The sequence below is a fragment of the Lepidochelys kempii genome, chromosome 4 (genome assembly GCF_965140265.1).
Source record: "Lepidochelys kempii isolate rLepKem1 chromosome 4, rLepKem1.hap2, whole genome shotgun sequence".
Taxonomy (NCBI): Eukaryota; Metazoa; Chordata; order Testudines; family Cheloniidae; genus Lepidochelys; species Lepidochelys kempii.
The window spans coordinates 108,234,890-108,253,197 of record NC_133259.1 but is presented as its reverse complement, the minus strand read 5'-3'; the positions used below and the strand labels follow the sequence as shown (position 1 = coordinate 108,253,197).

Genomic DNA, 18,308 nt, shown 5'->3' with positions numbered 1-18,308 from the left:
CCTTTAGAAAACAATAGCATTTTAAAGTGTTCACTTGCATTTCTGGATACACATTTTTATGTATAAGTACCCTACACAGTTCTTGAAATTCTGTGGGCAAATGTAGGTATTCAAAGGCATGCCCATTGTGCCCATTCCTTAAGAAATTTGGCCAGCTATGTCTTCTATGACTACTAATAAAATATAAATTTGTGGCTAGTTCTTTTTAAAAAAAAAAGAGTTAAGTTTATATAAAATACATTTATTTTAAAGTTGGTGGGAAGAAAAAAAATTATCTAGTTGTTTGCTACCGAACTCAGTTTTGACAGCAGTTTCTCTAAAGCCATGTTCCTTTCAAACCAAACTCAAAGGGACACGTGCATGCTGTGGTTTCAGTTATTGTGGCTACAAAATGAATTCTTACCTCTTTAGTTATGTATCCATCCTTATTTATATCATACAAATTAAAAGCCCAGTTGAGTTTTTCTTGTACTGTCCCTCGGAGTAAAATTGAGAGACCCATAATGAAATCCTAGAAAGAAAACAAAAAAAAACCCTAGGTAGTTTGAAGCTGAACTATATATTTCTAAATATGCAACTTTCAAATCCTGGACTCCAATGTGATAAATTCTCCAGTGTAATACCAGGCTGGAAAGAAGGACTGTTGCTTCGTCTTGTTTTTGGTAATTAGTCGTATGTTTTAAAAAAACATCTAGACTTTTTAGGTAGTACTGCCAATTCATGGTGGATTGCTCTATTGTACAAGCAATAATCAGTTTTCTAGCCTCCTTCTGTTAATGGATTGAATGTACTGTAGCCTATGACTTAACCTTATAAAATGCTGCATGCAAGCCGTTTCTGTTGAAGTCAGTGTGGGGAGAAAACACATCACTGCTGTGCACAGGTCCAGAACAAAGTCTATGTACTTCTTAAACACATGATTTAGGGCTTAACTGGAATTTAAATGGTAATAACTTATTGTGGAATGCTACATGGGAGTAAATGTCACACACAAGAACAATAAGAAAGGTAATATTCTCAGCTCTTACACCTCTGCAGAGGTTTTCTTCAGAGGCTGGCTGCTCTATGCATTGAAGCTCAACAAAAAAAAGGCAATTATGAGAAAACTATTCATTAGAGAAACGTAAGTTTATTTTTACCTCCGCTATATGAAACACAGTGATAATTGTAAATTAAAATATTGTAGAGAGAGTCTACAGAAGTAAAACAACAAAATCTGAATCCATTGCTTTGATCCTTGGTGGTAGAGAACTCTGACGCATTAACGTGTAGTGAGCTTTCAGAGAATGAAATTAGTCAGGCTACATTACTTCCCTATAGGCCAAGAAGACTAACGATTAATAGACTCGTGTTACACTAGTCCTAGAACTAGAGTTGTGTTTCAGAATTAATATGGTTTTATAGCAACATGAACCTCATTCAAACGGAGAATTGACAAAAAAGTCAAACATTTATTAGTTGTATTTCGTTCATATTTTTAAAGAGACTTGGTGAAAGCAGGGCTTTATCATTCCCAGTCCCTTGTTGGTCCTGACCTGATTTTGTGACATCATTGTTATTGCCATAGGGCTCATAACCAAATGTTGTTGTAAAGGCTCAAAGTCCTACCATAGCACCAAACCCATTAGCTACAAGGGTTAAATAATTCTGTACTGACACAGGCCAGGTTTACATGTTTATTCAGAGTTGAAAAAAAGCCAGTATTTTGGGGAAAACAGCCAAAGGGGTTGCATCAGGGACAAAGAGGGGCTGATGCATCATGTTTTAGTTTTTTTTCCTGTATGGCCATTACAGTTACCCTTCCAAGTACCTACTGAGGACAAGCTCAGCTAACGCCGCACAGCTCTATTAAAGTCCTGTCTTTCTTGACTAGTGTGCCCTGGGGCTTACTGACGTTGTCATAGTTTCCAGTATTAATGCATCAGTGCACTCGCCTCATGAGGCATCTTAAAGATATGAATCCTGAAAAACATTTTACTGACCTTACTTATAGCTTCAGCATCACAGGGCTAAAGCACTATACAGCTCTTTGATAGCATACTGCCAAATATTAAACCATTATGCTTCAGGAAATTCAGAAAAAAATTGATCATATACTTTTAACAATCATCATTCCTATGTTGCTATTCTAAATCTTGATGGATCTTTTCCTGAAAAGTCTAATGCTGTAGTGTCAGCTTTCATGCAGGCATTTCCTCCCCATTCTACGCCTTTCTGGTGCTTCACCATTCTCTTGTTTGCGCTCCTTCACCGCCTGTACTCAAGCTACACTTCCTCAGAGGCCAAGCAACAACATGGCTGATGACCAAATTAGCTATCCATTTTGGGAGCGGCAGAAAAATGTTCCTCTTGCTTTATCTTCCCATCTTAAATAGTTGTGCGTTCAAGGCTTAACAGCATATTTTGGAGCACCTCCTGCATGGGGCTGAGTGCACATTGAGCCTCACGGGTGTTGACAAGACTCAGCTCTCAGGATGTGCTCCACATCGTACAAGATCAGCCCCTAGCTTGGCGTCATATTTTCAGCTCTATTACCCTTGGGACTAGTAGACGCTACTGTGAAAGTAAATTGCTTTTTCGTTGAATGTTCACCTTGCCCTAAGGTATAAGTCCATCTCTGAACTGCTAATAAGGACTAACACTGGTAGGAAGTTGTGACGTGTTGCCTAAGAACCGAGTTTTTTTGCTATGTATATGATTGCTGTGTTGTGGCTATCTGAAATTAAAGCAAAGCCTAGAGGGATGAAAAAGCTGATTCATCTTTTCCATTTAAAAAAAGTATAATTTATCTTTAATAGCGTACATTTTTAGCCTGCTCATGCCAATCTTCACTGTATATATTATTTATTTATGTAGATTTCAGTCTAAAAACTTGAGGATGCCTATCCAAACTCTGGGTGCCCTTGACATACATAATATATGAGTTCAAAATATAAATCACTCAAAACAGTAGCATTTCTTCTTCCTGAACTTTCATCCATCATTTGTTCATGGAGGCCAATCCAGTTTAAAATTACTTCCTATTAGTTTTATTTAAATTGTGTGTGTGCAAAATTTAGCCAAGTTATGAGTGCTGGAACATGAAATCCATTATTAATCCACATAAGGAGGAATACAGGCATCCGTGCAGCTCACCTGTGTCCTTGAGAAACTATTTTGGTAAGAAGAAACTCTCTCTCTCCACCTCCTTGCGTTTTCAATTAGTGCCCATCCCCATAGTATCTAAGCACTGTCACCACGCTAAAACTATCAGCAAAAGTGCCAGCTGCGACTGTGGTCTTCTTGAGGTGAACCACAGAAATGGAAGAATACCATCTATAGACCACCAAACGAGTTCCTTTTGGGTATGAGCCACAGACACATCCTTGGAGTCAATTCTGCAGCCATTCCATGCATGTTACTTTTTTACATACAGTGGCTTTTTATTAGTATTATTAAGTGCCAGTGTTGCATTTGGCCCAGTGCCTGGTTGACAATGGCTCCATGGAGCCGGGCCCATGCTCAGAAGGGGCCCCAGCCTGCTCCACTTCTACTGTGCCCCAAGACTTTGCTGACTCCCCTGCCCACCACTTGCTCCTCTTGGCCTGTCCACTGGCTGGCCAAGGGTTCCTCTCTGCCCCCTGGCCCCATCCCCTGCTCCTCTTAGCCCCCTGGCCGGACCCCAGTGCACCTCTAGCTCTGGGCAGTCTCCACTTCCACCACCTGTGGACATAGGAAGTCAGGGGGTATTGTGCAGGGAAGCTGTGTGGTGTGGCATGGGCCTGTCCCCGAGGGAAAGGGTCATGCTGGCAGCACAGGGCCGGGCAGGCCACTGTGCGTCTGGCAACTGCCGGTTTGTAAATAGGGCCCTCACATTGGGTGGAGCAGGGCTGCCCCTGCCATGCCATTCCCCATTGCCTCTCGCTGGCCCCTCGCTCCGGGGACTGACCTCCCTGCACCATGCTCCATTGCCCTCATGGGGGCCCACAAATATGTTTGGTGCCAGGCCCACAAAAGGTTAATCCAGCCCTGAACAAGATACAGAGGAAGACATGATTAGGAGCTTTACTTTTCAGTTCCCCTAATTTTGAGTTTATGTTAGCACTCTTAAGGGTGTTACTTAATTGATTAGATCTCCTCAAGGAATAACTGAGACAAAAGCAATCAGAAAGTCATTGACAACTTTGTTAAGAGATAATTAATCATCTTTGGAAAAACAAATAAAAGTTAAGTTACTCATAGAGCATGCCCAAAGGCTTTAAACAGCTCTTTTGCAGGTAGGGCTAGCTCCACAAAGGGACAAACTTTTAAGTACCCTATACAATATATAAGGAGCTATAGGTGCATAAGCATGGGAGCCATAAAAGCCAGCATGCTGAGCTGCCTAGGTTTTTGACAAGAGAGGTTGGTCTACACCTGCCATTCTCAGGGAGATAAGCACCTAACTCCAGAGCTTCTCAGCCATAATCTTTCTCCTGGAGTTTGGCATGTTAGCAGTGCTTATTTCGGGGCTGAGGCCTGGCACCTCTACGCTGGGCAGTTCATAGCCCCAGCACCTCTGGGCTTATCGCGTCAGTTACTAAAGTTTTAAAAAGTTGCTTGACCCCCCCCCCCTTGCACCTAATTGCTCGAGCCCCAGCACCTCTTTCCTTACCAATTAAGCACTGCGTGTTAGCTGGTTTGTTTGTTTGATTGTTTGGGGAGGAGGGAGGTGTTACAAGAAATGGAGATGGCGGCAGTAGACCCCTTACATACTTTAACCCAGTGGTTAGGGCATTCACTCAGGATGTGGGAAATTCAGGTTCAATCCCCCAATGTAGAGAAGGGATTTGAATTTGGGTGTCCCATCTCTAAAATGAGAGCCCTAACCCATGAGAGATGCTAGGATAGCACCCTCTCAGTCTCACCTGCATATTCTGGTGTGGGGCGTCTTCTGTTGACACAGTTCCACTGTCTAATTAACTATGCAATATGCCAAAGAGAGAGTCAGAATCATTCTACAGGCCAGTGGTTTGGGCATTTGCCTCAGAGGTGAGAAACCCAAGTTCAGATCCCTTTACTACATCTGGCAAAGATGGGATTAGAACCTGTCTCTCCTAACTACTATACTAAGGGGGCTACCTTTTTCTCCCCATTACCTCCAGCAATTTTGTGAGGATTTAGGCCAGCTCTGAGCATACATAACAGATCAGGCCCTGCAGATGAGATACGCAGAGGGAGCCTACTTTGAGGATCCCACTGGGGCTAAAATGTGAGATAGGCACCCAGCTTGAGGCAGCAGTGCCCATGCTCTCTGGCAAAAACGTATGCCGCTACAGGATTAGGCAGCGGTTGAGTGGGGTCTTGGAGAGTCTCAGTGTCACCTAAGGCCATGGCTACACTTAGAGTACAAAAACTGCACACACACCCTAGTATGGGTATAAACAGCAAAGTAGATGTAGCTTTACTCTGCTCCCCTAAGCAGTGTCTCACCCCCAGAACCTACAGGTATGTACCCTACACAGCTTTCTACTCATCCAAGCTGTGCCTCCCATGGCTATTTTTAGTGCTCCACTGCTGCCTCAATGCCAGAGCCTTTCTCTGCTGCCTGCCCCTGCCCTGCCTCACCAGAGCCTTTCACTGCAGTGTCCAGCTGCATACCCTACCACATACCCTACCAACCACAACCAGTGAAGACCAGGCCACTGGGTACCCAAAAGGGCATTTGGCTACCTAAATCTTTGTGTGGATCTAGTGCACAACACCTCAGCCCTGCCAGTGATGAGTATTACTTGGAGGTTACTGAGTGATCTCAGTGCCCACTGGCCCAGATCCTGTAAGTTGCTGAGCAACATCGTCTGCCCATGAGGATGCTAGAAGTCATTCTAGGTCAGGAGCACTGACTTCAATAAGCATTGAAGGCGGGTCCTGATATTTAAAGGTATTTACGCATTGCTCTCCTCTGAGTTGCAAGGGCTAAGGCACGGATCCTCCCACTGGCACTTAAATACCTTGGAGAATCTGGGCCTAAGTGAATTAGACAGCTAAATCCCATTTTCAAAGCAATGTAGGCAATTAGAGGAGGCAAGTCTCATTGAAAACAATCCATGGAATTTAGGCTCAAAAGGTCCAGATTCATATAGGTACTTAAGCACCTAGGTTCAACATTTAGACCTCACTGACATTCGCAAAAAAACACTGCTCAGCCACCTACTGCCACAGGGGCATAAGGTCACTAGGTGCCAAAGTTTCTGCTGGTGGGCAGGTGCAAAGCTGCTTACGTCAAAGCACACTACAAGCTCAGGCTCTACACAAAAGACAAAAATGGAGGGTGTTTGCATACACCCAGACCTAATAGCGCAGTGTTTAGGCCCTAGGCTGTGGGCGACTGAATCCCCCTTCTGTCTCACCCAGAGCAGGAACTTGAATGCAGGTCTTTCACCTCCCAGTGAATGTGCTAACCAGCAGGCTAGTCTGAGATGGGTATGGCTCAGTCTCTGCTATTAGTGCTGTTCCGCTTGGTATAAATAATTAAATATTCACTGGGCCAGTGAGAGAAGAGCATAGTTTCCTGTGACACCCAGGTTCCAGTCCCTGCTCCAATAAATACTTTATTATTTATACGAAGTGGAACAGCTTCAACGAGAGTATGAAAAGACACCCACCCCAGCAGTTATGTGGGAGGCAGTAGACCTAGATTCAAGTCTTGCACTATAGTAGGTGAAGTAGGGATTTGAACCTAGGTGTCTCACATCCTGGGTAAGTGCTCAAACCACTGGGATACTGGGAGTGCTTTTGCCAGCTGTGTTTTCTGCAGGGCCCAATCTGGTAAGCAGCCTCTGAGCACTCCTACCAGATTGGAGTCCATGGGCAAGCTAGATGAGGGGAATGCACAGTTAGTGAATCCCACCTGGGCTTAGGTATGAGGCACTGAGATGCTCAGAGGTGTCAGGACTTCGGCTGTACACATAACCAGCAGCAGAAATTCAGATGCCTAGGGGAATTTCAGGTGGCTAGGGCCTGAATGCTAGTGAAGCCTAAATGTTGGACTCAGGCATCTAAAGTGTTAGTTAGGCATCTAAGTTTTCCTTGTGAATCTAGCCCAAAGAAACTAATCTCAAGGAAGCAGAAAGGGTAGTCTCACTGGGCTCCAGGAAGTGGGCAGGCAGAGCCTGCCCACTGCTAAAGGCCCTCCCCCTAACCTAAGGATCCACAGGTCCAGGATTCCAAATAATTATGGGGGACAGCTAACGAGATAACAGGAATGGGAGTGAGGTCACAGGGCTAAACGAAGGGAACCTGAAGGGGACACCGTGCAGAGAACCTGGACAGTGCCCACTGCTCCTCGAAGGTGTCAATGAAGCCAGCGGATGCCGCCTAGAAGAACTCTGCCTGGATGCATGAACGGAATAAGGAACGGAAATAGGCCCCACAGTCACAGGAAATCCCATCGGCCAACCTCTTCTCTCCGGTTTTGTAGATGGCCAGGAGGAGGTTGACAAGGAGGTCCCGTGACTTTGTGGGATCACGGATAGGGAGTGCATAGATGAACAGGTGAGGGGAAAAGTGCAACCAAAAGCATAAAAATATATCCAAGAGGAGCCGGAATAGGGGCTGCAACCTGTCGCACTCCAGGTACACATACGTCAGGGTCTCCCTTACGCAGCAAAAGGGGCAGGTCTCTGGGAGGGGAGCGAACCGCTGCAAGTACATGCCCGTGCTCACAGCTCCTTGAAGGAGCCGCCAGCTGATGTCCCTGGCAGGCCTTGGCACTAGGGTGGAATATAGGCTGGCCCACTGGGGCTCCTCACCCTCCAGAGATGGCAGGAGGTCCCACCACTTTGTGTCGGGGCAGGACGTGAGGGTGAAGATGTGAAGGGTGTGCAGCACGAGCATGCATAGATGTGTCCATGGCGCGGTCCAGAACCGAACCGGCTGCAACTCGTGCAGCTGGCTCTTGATAAAGGGGCGGGATGGCCGGTAAGGTCCACGGGGCAGGGGCCCAATGAAAAGGTCCAGAGGGCCTGGTTGGAGGGTGGGCAGGGAGTGCCCTCTCACAGGACTCGGTTGAGGAAACCCTGAGCAGTGGGCGGTAAAATGGCCCTAACCTCCTGAAGTACGCACCAGGGAGTCTGAGGCCTGGAGAGCCCCATGCGCCGAGCAAGCATCAGGGGATCCAGCCAGTCTCCCTGGCTGTAGTCCAGGAGGTCTCCGGCTCTGGTGATTTCTGCCAGGACCAAGAGGCGGTTACTTACCTGTAACTGGAGGTTCTTTGTGATGTGTAGTTCCTATTTGTAGTCCAAATGTGAGCAAAGGAAGTTTTTCAGCAGCAGTGTCCTTTGACCCTCATGGCCGCCTGCTGTTGCCATATGTTCCCTGCAAGGTTATAAGAGGCCATGCAGGGTGACGTGCCTTTAGTCTCCTTCTTACCACAGCATAGAGCATCTGCAGCAGAGGGAAGGTGTGTGGGCACTGAAATACAAATAGGGACTACACATCTTGAAGAACCTGCAGGTACAGTTACGGTGTCACACTGGAGTGCGCATAGCATTCTGTAATGCAGTAAGAGATCCAACTGCATGTGTGCTGCAAGGAGAGAGCCTGCCCTCTTGACTGTTCCGTGATGGCAACGAAGAGGCATGGGGAGGCACAAAAGGCACAAGTTCCGTCCAAGTAGAAGGCCTGCGGATGTCCAGGGAGTGCAGTGTGTTGTCCGCGGGAGTGGCGTGGGGTTTAGGATGGAAGACCAGGAGATGGATGAACTGGTTGAGATGAAACTCAAGATGCCCTTTGGGAGGAACTTAGGGTGAAGGTGCAGGGAGACCTTGTCTCTATGGAAAATGGGTCAGCCATCATGGCCACCAATTCACTGATCCACCGGGCAGAGGTGATGGCCACCAGGAGGAGGACCTTCTTGATAAGTGGGCCAGGGAGCATATGGCCAGGGGTTTGAATGGAGGCCAGGTGAGGGCAGACAGCATGAGATTGAGGTCCTGGGGGGGCGGGGGCATGGTGTTAGTACCGGCAGGAAGCAGTATGTCAGGCCCCTCAGTACCTAGGTATTGGTAAGGTGAGCAAATACCAACTGGCCATCCAGGGGAGGGAGGAAGGCGCTGAGTGCCACAAGATGGACATGGATCAACCCGAACGCAAGGCCTCAGTTCTTGAGCTCCAGGAGGTAGTCTAGGATGATGAGAACAGAGACAGCATGGAGGGGGAGATGTCATCATTGTGCCCAGAAGGTGAAACACTTCCATTTTGCGGCATAGCATGCCCTCATAGACTCCCATCTACTCTGTGTAACAATACAGTGGACGGTAATGAACAGGCATTGTCTCCGGCTGAGCCCGATCCAAAAACCAGGCCGTCAGTTGGAGCAAGCCCAGGTTGGGGTGGAAAACCCTGCCATTGTCTTGGGTGAGAAGGTCTGGCCAGTTGAGGAGGCCGATCAGTGGGCAGGCCAACAGTCTGAGTAATTTGGGAAACCAGAACTGTCGGGACCAGCGCAGCGCTAGCAAGATGACTGTGGCCCAATCTCGGCAGATCTTGCAGAGGACCTGGTGGAAAAGTGAGACTGGGGGAAAGCATACCACAAGCTGCCATACACTATGGAAGAAGGAGGGCATCACCTCTGGAGTCCTGACCCCTAGCCACCCTGGAGAAGTAGAGCGGGAACTTGAGGTTTGCATGGGTGGCAAAGGGGTCCCATAGGGAGGTGCCCCAGGTCCAGAAGATGGCATGGATCATGGGGTCATGGAGATCCCATTTGTGGCTGAGGTACCAGGTTCTGCTGAGTGTGTTCACCAGAGAGTTCTGCACCCCTGGGAGGTATGCTACATGGGGCACAATGTTGTGGCAGAGACACCAGTTCCAGAGGTGGATAGCCCCTGAGCAAAATGACCGGGATCTGGTGCCACCCTGTCTGTTTATGTATGCCATAGTGACGGTGTTGTCTAAGAGGATCTGAATGTGCCAGCCACGAAGAAGAGGCAGGAATATGTGGCAGGCCCATTGGACCGCATGCAGCTCCAGTGCACTGATGTGTATGCACACTTCCCTGAGAGTCCACCTTCCCTGCGTGATGTGGCCTGCCAAGTATGCGCCCTATCCCACCAGGCATCTCTGGTGAGGATGGTCATGGGGACGGAGGTGGCAAACATGGTGCCTTGGAGCACTTTGGTAGGATTGGTCCACCAGGTGAGTGATGCCTGGACCCAGCTAGGAATGGTCAAGGCTGAGTCCAAGTGATTGATATGGGGCCTTCAGACCAAGAGAAGCCACAGTTGTAGGCAGCACATATGGAGGCATGCACACGGCATATGACCGAGGAGACAGAGACAACAGTGCACTGTCATGTGCGGGTTTTGGCGCAGGGTGCCGTGAGGGTGGCAAAGCGGTCTGCTGGATGAAAGGCTTGTACTGTGATTGAATCTATGTGCACTCTCATAAAAGTATTGAGTAAATGGAGATTGAGGATAGGGTGGAGGCCCCTGTCTTTCTTCAGGATGAGAAAGTACAGGGAGTCGAAGCCCCTGCCGATGAAGGGGGTTGGCAGCAGGGTGTGGTAAGCAGAGCTCCCGAGGGGGGGGAGGCGCCCTGGTGAGGTGGGAATGTGAGGAATTCTATCGAGTAGCTGTGTCATAATATCTCCAATACCCATCAATTAGTGGTGCTCTTCCACCATTGGTAGGCAAATACAGCAAGACAGACCCCAAAGATGCCACAGGGGGCTGCATGTAGTGACATGGGGGGTTCACAGCTCTTGACTGTCACATCAAAATTGGGCCTTCTGCTGGTGGCAAGGTCTGGCAGCGGAAGCAGATGGCCATGGGTGCTGGGAGTGAGGGCACCAGCGGGCCAGCTCTTGGTACCTCGTGTATGGGGGTTGGTATGGCGGGTACGGGCGCGGCCAGAACTGTGGCTTAGATTGTCAGTGGTGGGGCCGGGGGTGTAGATCCAAAAGGACCAGAAGGTCACCCATGAGTCCTTTAGTGAATACAGGGCCTCATCCGTTTTTGTGGAGAACAGCTAATCCTTGTCGAAAGGGAAGTCCTCGATGGTGGATTGGACCACCCTGGGAAAACCAGACAACTGGAGCCACACATCACATTTCATTGCCACCCCGGTGGCCAGGGACTGGGAAGACATTTTTACCTCATCCACTATTGCCTGGAGGCTGACTTTGGCCATAATGTGGCCCTTGTCCATCAGGGCCTGAAACCACTGGTGCTTGTCCTCTGGGGTGTCCTTTAAGAACTCTGCCAGCTTGGTATAATTGTTAAAAGTGTACTTCGCCAGCAGAGCTTGATAGTTAGACATGTGGAATTGAAGGGCCACAGAAGAGTAGACTTTGTGGCCCAGGAGATCCAGGCGTTTCACTGCCTTATCCATGGGGGTGGAAGTGGTGGAGTGCTGGCACTCCTGTTCAATGGCTGCATGCATGACCAACGAGGCTGGAGGAGGGTGGGAAAGCAGAAAGTCAGCCCCCTTAGCTGGCACAAAATACCTGCATTCTTACCTCTTGAGTGTCGGGGCACAGGATGCCAGTGTGTACCACACCACTCATGTGGGTTGTAGGTTGGCACTGTGAATGGGCAGAGCTACACGCGTCAGGCCCCGGAGCTGCAGAATGTCCAGCAACTTGTCTGGTTGGTCCTGGACCTCCTCCAGGGGGGGCCCAAATCAAGGGCCACCCTCTGTAGCAGCTCCTGGTACTGATGGTGATTGTTAGGAGGCGAGAGGGTCGGTGGAATCAAGGCCTCATCTGGAGAGGAGGGTGCTGCCGTTGGGACCGGTGGTGCCGGATTGAACTCCAGATCCTCCTTTTGGTCCTAAGTGATCAGATCTGGCAGAGGGGTTAGGGTGGGCTATTATGAGGCCAACTGATGATGGATATGGGCTCCAATAAGGGTCCCACGTGGGTCAGTGGTGCTATGAGGTCGATTCCTGATGGTACTGCAGGCCCCATGGATATGGGTACCACCCAGGCTGGTGGGCCAGAAAAAGTGGGGATGCCCACAGTCCGCACTACGCTGGGAGACCAGGGAGAAGGACAACTCTTCTGTTGAGGAGACCTCCGAGTCTGACAAAGCCCCCAGAAGTGGCAGAACCATTGGTGCGGGTGGTACCGTGACCAGCAGGGATGGGTCACAGCTGAGGAGGAGTGTCTCATCCGCTGGTATAGGTGGGCCGGAGGCTAAAAGAAGCGGCAAGGGCAGGGACGATAGCTCAAGGTGGGATGTGGGGACCAGTGGATCCGTCTGGTCCAATGTCCAGGGCACATCACTTTGTCTGCTGCTCAGAGCAGAGGATATGTGGAGTGGAACCCTAAGAATCCTGCCGTGGCGGAGGAGTTCACACCAGCGGGCTGTAGGGATCCTCAGTGATTGCAGGAACCGGCAGTGCTGGTGGATCTCGCTTCTGATTCGCCTTGCCCCCTGCTTTAGAGGGTGGCCCAGTGGGGTCGTCACTCAACATCTCACCCAACTGAGCCCACCTCAGGGAGGAAACGCAGTGCATCACAGCGGTCTGCGATGGGGATCTGCAATGGCGTTTGAGAGAGCACTTGTGACTGTCCTTGTGCACCTTCTCAAGTCTTGGTGGTGCCAATGGATCCAGGTGTGAAGTCAAGGGCAAAGCACTCATTGCCAGTGATGGGCAGTGCATCACCAGGCACCGGTCCGGGATCAGACTCCACACAGGGCCAGAGTGCCTCCGCTATGAGGAACTTGTGGCGGCACAAAAGTTGAGTGTCACAGATCCTTGACGGGAAGGACTTGCAGATATCTCAGTGAGTGACAAGGTGTGTCTCGCCTGGGCAGTAGAGGCAACGTGTGTCCTCATCACTCACGGAGAATGAGTGAGGGCATGAGGCGCAGTTCTTGCACCTCGGAATGCGGGGCAGAATCCCCCAAAGGGGTCGGGAGAGGAAGAGGCTACTATATACACTAACGTATTACAGAAGTACAAATTAAAAAGGAAACAGAACTATCTACCATAGTTCTCATAGAGTGTACGAGTGTGAAGGGAGCATTCCAACTCCGACCAGGCGGTAAGAAGGAACTGAGGGCACGTTGCCCTGCATGGCCTTTTATAACCTCGCAGGGAGTATATGGCAACATAAGGCAGTCATACAGGTCAATGGACACTGCTGCTGAAAAACTTCCAGCTCCAGTACATGGTGCACATGTGCACCTACCTTTGGAATTCATATAGGGACCATCACTCGAAGAAAAAACAATGTTTTAGATTCTTGGTTTTGACTCTTGCACCTGTCATGAGCCCTACACTCATTTAAAACTTTGCAGGGTTTTTTTTTTCCCTCCCAAATAAACTCTACTTGAACCTTTGGCAGAGCTCCAAATTGAAAGAATTCTAAAGGTTTACCACATGCACATTTTTTCTGGACACTTCAGACTTGTTTTCAGATGCATTGTTCAGGAGCTGAAGACAGGCACACACTGCTTTTGCTGGGCTGGGTTTGAGGCTTTGGGAAAGGAAGGCTATAGTTTGGTGCCTCGCCTTTGGGAGATAAGCCATGGCTATGAGACAAACCCAAAGTCGGATCAGGGCTGCTCACTCAGCTATAACTCAGACAATTTGGGCCCTAAGGCAGCACAAAATTATGCATGTATTTAATTTCAAGCATACAAGTAGTTCAAATGAGTTCAAAGTGACAACTCAAGGGCTTAAAATTTAAGCATGTACATAAACCTTTGCAAGACTGGGGCTCAAATGGGGTGTAATACATAGTTATGCCATATCCTCACTCCTCACTGCAGCTGCTGGTTGCAAAATGGAGTGAAAATGCCTAGAAAAAGTTGGAGCACACGATTGCTTCCTCCCTTCTCCACAATTCCAGCAAATCCATGTTTTTTATTATATTCTTACAAATTAGGTTGGTACAGGAGAACATAGCAGAAAGGAAATTGCACTTCTTCTGGCTCTTCCTATACCAATCCAGACAGCCTATTTACATAAAAGCCCATGTGATTTGTTCTTGATATGATGAGGTTATAGATAGCGAGCATTTTAGCAGTAAATACAGTTTACTATAGATGGTGACAAACGAGTATTTATGCTCCAGCTTTCTAGAGCTTTTCCTCTCTGCTTTCTTTACTGAATGGAGGACAGCCATACCTACGATATGAATCGGTATAGAAAAAACTTGGCAAAGTTGCAATTTATGAGTAAGAAAAATTATTCTTTCTAGAATCATTTCTTCACACTGCCTAATGAATCTACATGCTGTCTATAGTTAACTACTGGGTAATATGTTTAGAAATTGTTTACACTACTTTAAAGAATAAAAAGAATTACTTAGGTATTCATATTCTGCAGTTAGTTTGTAGGTATTATGCTGCTACATATTAAAAGAACGTTGGGCCAGTTTCCATTAACCGCAATAAAGCTACTCTGGTTTTAACACCAGTATAAATGAGATCTGGATCACTCTACCTAGGTTAATATTGTACAAAATTGAACCTGAAAACCTATGCTGGAAATGAACAAAACAGAACCTCATTTTTGTTTTTCTATTTCCTTTTTTCAAAGCCCTTAGTGTACATCGGACTTCCCTTAGGTGTGTTCAAATCCCCTACAACAGAGGTTCTCAAACTGTGGTCCGTGCGCTCCATTCAGGTGGTCTGCAGATAGTTCCCTCTAAGGCGCGTGCCTGGGTGGTCGCACACAAAAAAATGAAGGGCCACCCACCTAATAGTGGAGCCACGCAGGCATGGCTCCCCAAGGCCACCATCTCACGTTATATGTGCGTCTTCTCCAGGGTCCAGGCACCTAATTAGTTTGGAATTTGGGATGTGCAGGGCTGCAGCAGCCAGAGAAAGAGACGACCTTCCCCAGCTCCAGGGCTGTGGCTGCTGGGGAGAGATGGTCCTCCTTCCCAGCCCTAGGTTGGGGGCTGCCGTGGGAAGGGAGAGATGGTACATCCATCGCATTAGAAAGGTAAGAATACTGATATTAAAATATGAGTTGTGTGCTTTCATTTGTAGAACAAAAAACATTAATTATTATAATTTTTTTTATTTAGCGCTTTTATCCAAAGTGCTTTACAATAGTTAGCTAACAGTATAAACAACATTTGGAAAGATCATTAAGTGGTCTGCCAGACCCTCAGCAATTTTCAAATGGTCTGCGAAAAAGAAAGGTTGAGAACCACTGCCCTAGAAACTATAACAGAATAAGGCCAGACAAGCCCTGCCTTTTTTAGGACTTATTTCGTACATGATGAAAAAACAACAAAATGGCATGGGAGAGATGCAGGAGCTCCTTTTGCTGTGACTTTTTTCAACAACAGACAATAACAGCAGAAATGTGGCTAGAAAATTGGTACAAACAATTCTTTGCCAGGGTTGTCTGTGTTGAATAATATTTGCTTATATTATAATATGCATTATCCACACCATATTAGTATACATTAAGCACAAATAGCATTAAGCACAAATATTATAGCAGTTATATTGCCTAAACTGGCCTATGATTTTTTTGAAACCTTGCTCACTTATAAGTTTTGCGTAACTCAACACATAGTCAACCTGTGGAACTCATTGCCAGGGGATGTTGTGAAGGCCAAAAGTACAGCTGGGTTCAAAAGTGAATTAGGTAAGTTCCTGGGGGATAGGTCGATCAATGGCTATTGGCCAAGATGGTCCGGGACGAAACCTCATGCTCTGGGTGTCCCTAAACCTCTGATTGCCAGAAACTGGGAGTGGATAACAGGAGATAGAGCACTTGATAACGGCTCTGTTCTGTTCTCTGAAGCACCTGGCATTGACCACTGTTGGAAGACAGGATACTGGGCGAGATAGACCATTGGTCTGACCCAGAATGGCCATTTTTATATTCTTCCCTTGCATTCACTGAAATAAGTTTTGTTTTCAGCAAATAGGTAAGCTGTCAAGAGAAGGACAGATGAGTGCTTTACCATAGTAACAGAAAGGGAGTTACTCTCACAAGCCTGTACAGGAATGTCCCAAAGGAAGAGGACAAGACATCTGATTGTTCTACCCTAGTACAAACCAAGGCGGTGCCTTCATGTCCTTTGGTACCTGAAATACATGTGTTCAGAACAAAGAGATAAGTGGTACACCATGGTACCAGAAAAACAAGATAGAAAGCTTATCGGTTAAATCTAGTTTCATATGATGTACATAGTTCTTTTTACTTGTGAACAGGTAGGGTGTAAAAAGATGGCTTTAGGGGTGTAACCTGGGGAGTTCACCTTTTGTGATGTAAATGTAACAATGCAACATGAGAAAGCTTCCCAGAGACTGGCATCACATAGAACCTGTTTCCTGTACTATATTATTATTATTGGCTTATAGCAATAAAGCTGACTGACATGAGTTATTTGGTCTCTTGAGGAAATTTCGTAAAGAACCAAAGTGTGGTCAAGCAAATGACTATGCACTATCAAAACCTCTTCTGTAGTCAGTTTGAGGAGAAAGGAGGAGCAACCCATCAGTCCATGGATCAAAGATACAGATTAAGGCCCTTGTTCTGCTATTGGCACTGCACAGAACCTCCTTGACTTCAGTTGGCTGAGGTTCACCTCATGAATCCAGATGCAGAATAAGGGCCCATGTGTTTTCAAATAAACCTAAAGCCTAAACAAAATATTGTTGCTGTTTTCTTTTTAAGTATAGGAAAATCCCAATGAATTTGTTTTTTACATACAGTAGTCACAGAACACCTCCTTGGCAAAGGCACCTGCTTCCATGTTATTCAGATTACAAGCACGCATCAATAATAAAAGGGTGAAAATATTTGTAAAATCACACATCATTGCCAGACTCTGAGAGAAATTATTCTCTTACAAACTTGCACATGTGAGAAATTTCAGACAAATTTAAAATTGGGCTTATTTTAGCTAATCATGACCTTAACGGTGAAGAGAATAGCAGCTCTCCATGACGGACGTGACATAAAATAAATACAGTCTTTAGTGGTGAATTGAAAGGCTTTTTAAATTCCATGACCTATGGTCATGGTTCTTGTTCAATATTTGATGACACACGTCACTACTGCAAAAAACACACCAGGGAGTTGTGCTCTTTACCATGCTGTTGATGATGTCATCTGTTGTGGCAGGCAAAGTGCAAGAACCTTGAAATCATGTGTCAGAATTTGAGCAGAGGAAGAGCTTATTTTAAATGCTTATGTTGTACAGTACATTTGCCATGAAGCCACATTTTGTAAATATAAAGCTTGCTCCTGGAAACTACTTGTGCATGCGAGTAATCCTTATTTATTTGAGTAGTCCCATTAACTTCAATTGGAGTTGAGAGCACTTGTCATCTCACAGGAGGCACTCAAGCAAGATCAGATGTTCTTATATGTCACTTGCATCTAATTCAGGTTGCCTTTTAAATGAACATTATATCAGCAGCACAGTTTGAGGTACAATGCTGAGAGATGCCCTTCTAAAATAATAGTGGCTATTGCCAATGCATTGGAAAAACCTGAAATCTGGACCACAGCTAAAAAAGCTAACCTGGTGAGCAACAGAGGAAAATACATTCAGTCCTAGAATTAAAAACGGATAAAAGCACTTACCTCAAAACTCACAGATCCATTGTGGTCAGTGTCGAATGCATTAAAGAGAAAATGTGCATAGGTTGTAGAATCTAAAATTTAAAAACAGAATGTTCCTTAGTAAGTGCATTTTAAAAAATTATCTTGTACCGTAAAGCATATTTTCTTTAATTTTCTACAGTGAAAATTTTTAGCCACCAACAGAGCTAAACGTTAACTCCAGCCTTAATCAGGTTTCCCTTTTTGCAGGAACAAAATTGTTATTATTACACAAATAATCACACCCTCAAAAATAGTCTCAAAAACAGAGGCTATGTTCTAAAAATCTGGCTCAGACTATCCTTATGTACTCTCATCATCATAAGGGATCATTCACTGTAGTGTGACTTTATTGTGACTAGTATAATATGCTCAGTATTTACAAAAGAGTCTGTATTTGCTCAGGGCTCTGCTCATCAGATAAGGGACCATAACTGAGCTGCAGAAGAAGATGATGTTCACTTGTTCACTTCTAAGGAAGAAACAAAGTACAACTGTCACTGGATTTGGTGGGTTGTTTTTATTTCGAAGGGAACCATGTTATCCAATTTGTAACTGAACTTGCCAGCAGGCTTCTACATGAATGAGCACTGGAGATGGACACTGATTTTCTGGTGTGATCAGTAAGTTAAAAATATGACTGAGCATTCAAACAAGTGATCCATTTATTAAACAACTGTTTTATTCTCCCTGAGTTTCGTGGCTACTGCTAAATTGACATGCTTTGAAAAATAAATGTAGAAAACAATAAAAATGTGCCA

General features: G+C 46.3%; 1 protein-coding gene across 11 annotated transcripts in view; it reads right to left on the bottom strand.

Moving 5' to 3' along the window:
• KCNIP4 (potassium voltage-gated channel interacting protein 4) overlaps positions 1–18,308 on the bottom strand; it is an 862,256-nt gene that overhangs the window by 8,707 nt on the left and 835,241 nt on the right. For all 11 annotated transcript variants that reach the window (XR_012158704.1, XR_012158707.1, XR_012158706.1 and 8 more), the window contains 2 exons: positions 17,530–17,600; positions 404–511 (listed from right to left, as the gene is read on the bottom strand). Coding sequence is in view for 6 of the 11 variants with exons in the window: in XM_073342395.1 (XP_073198496.1) it covers positions 404–511; positions 17,530–17,600 (179 nt within the window). In the remaining 5 variants the exon portion in view is untranslated. The remainder of the gene's footprint in view (positions 1–403; positions 512–17,529; positions 17,601–18,308) is intronic.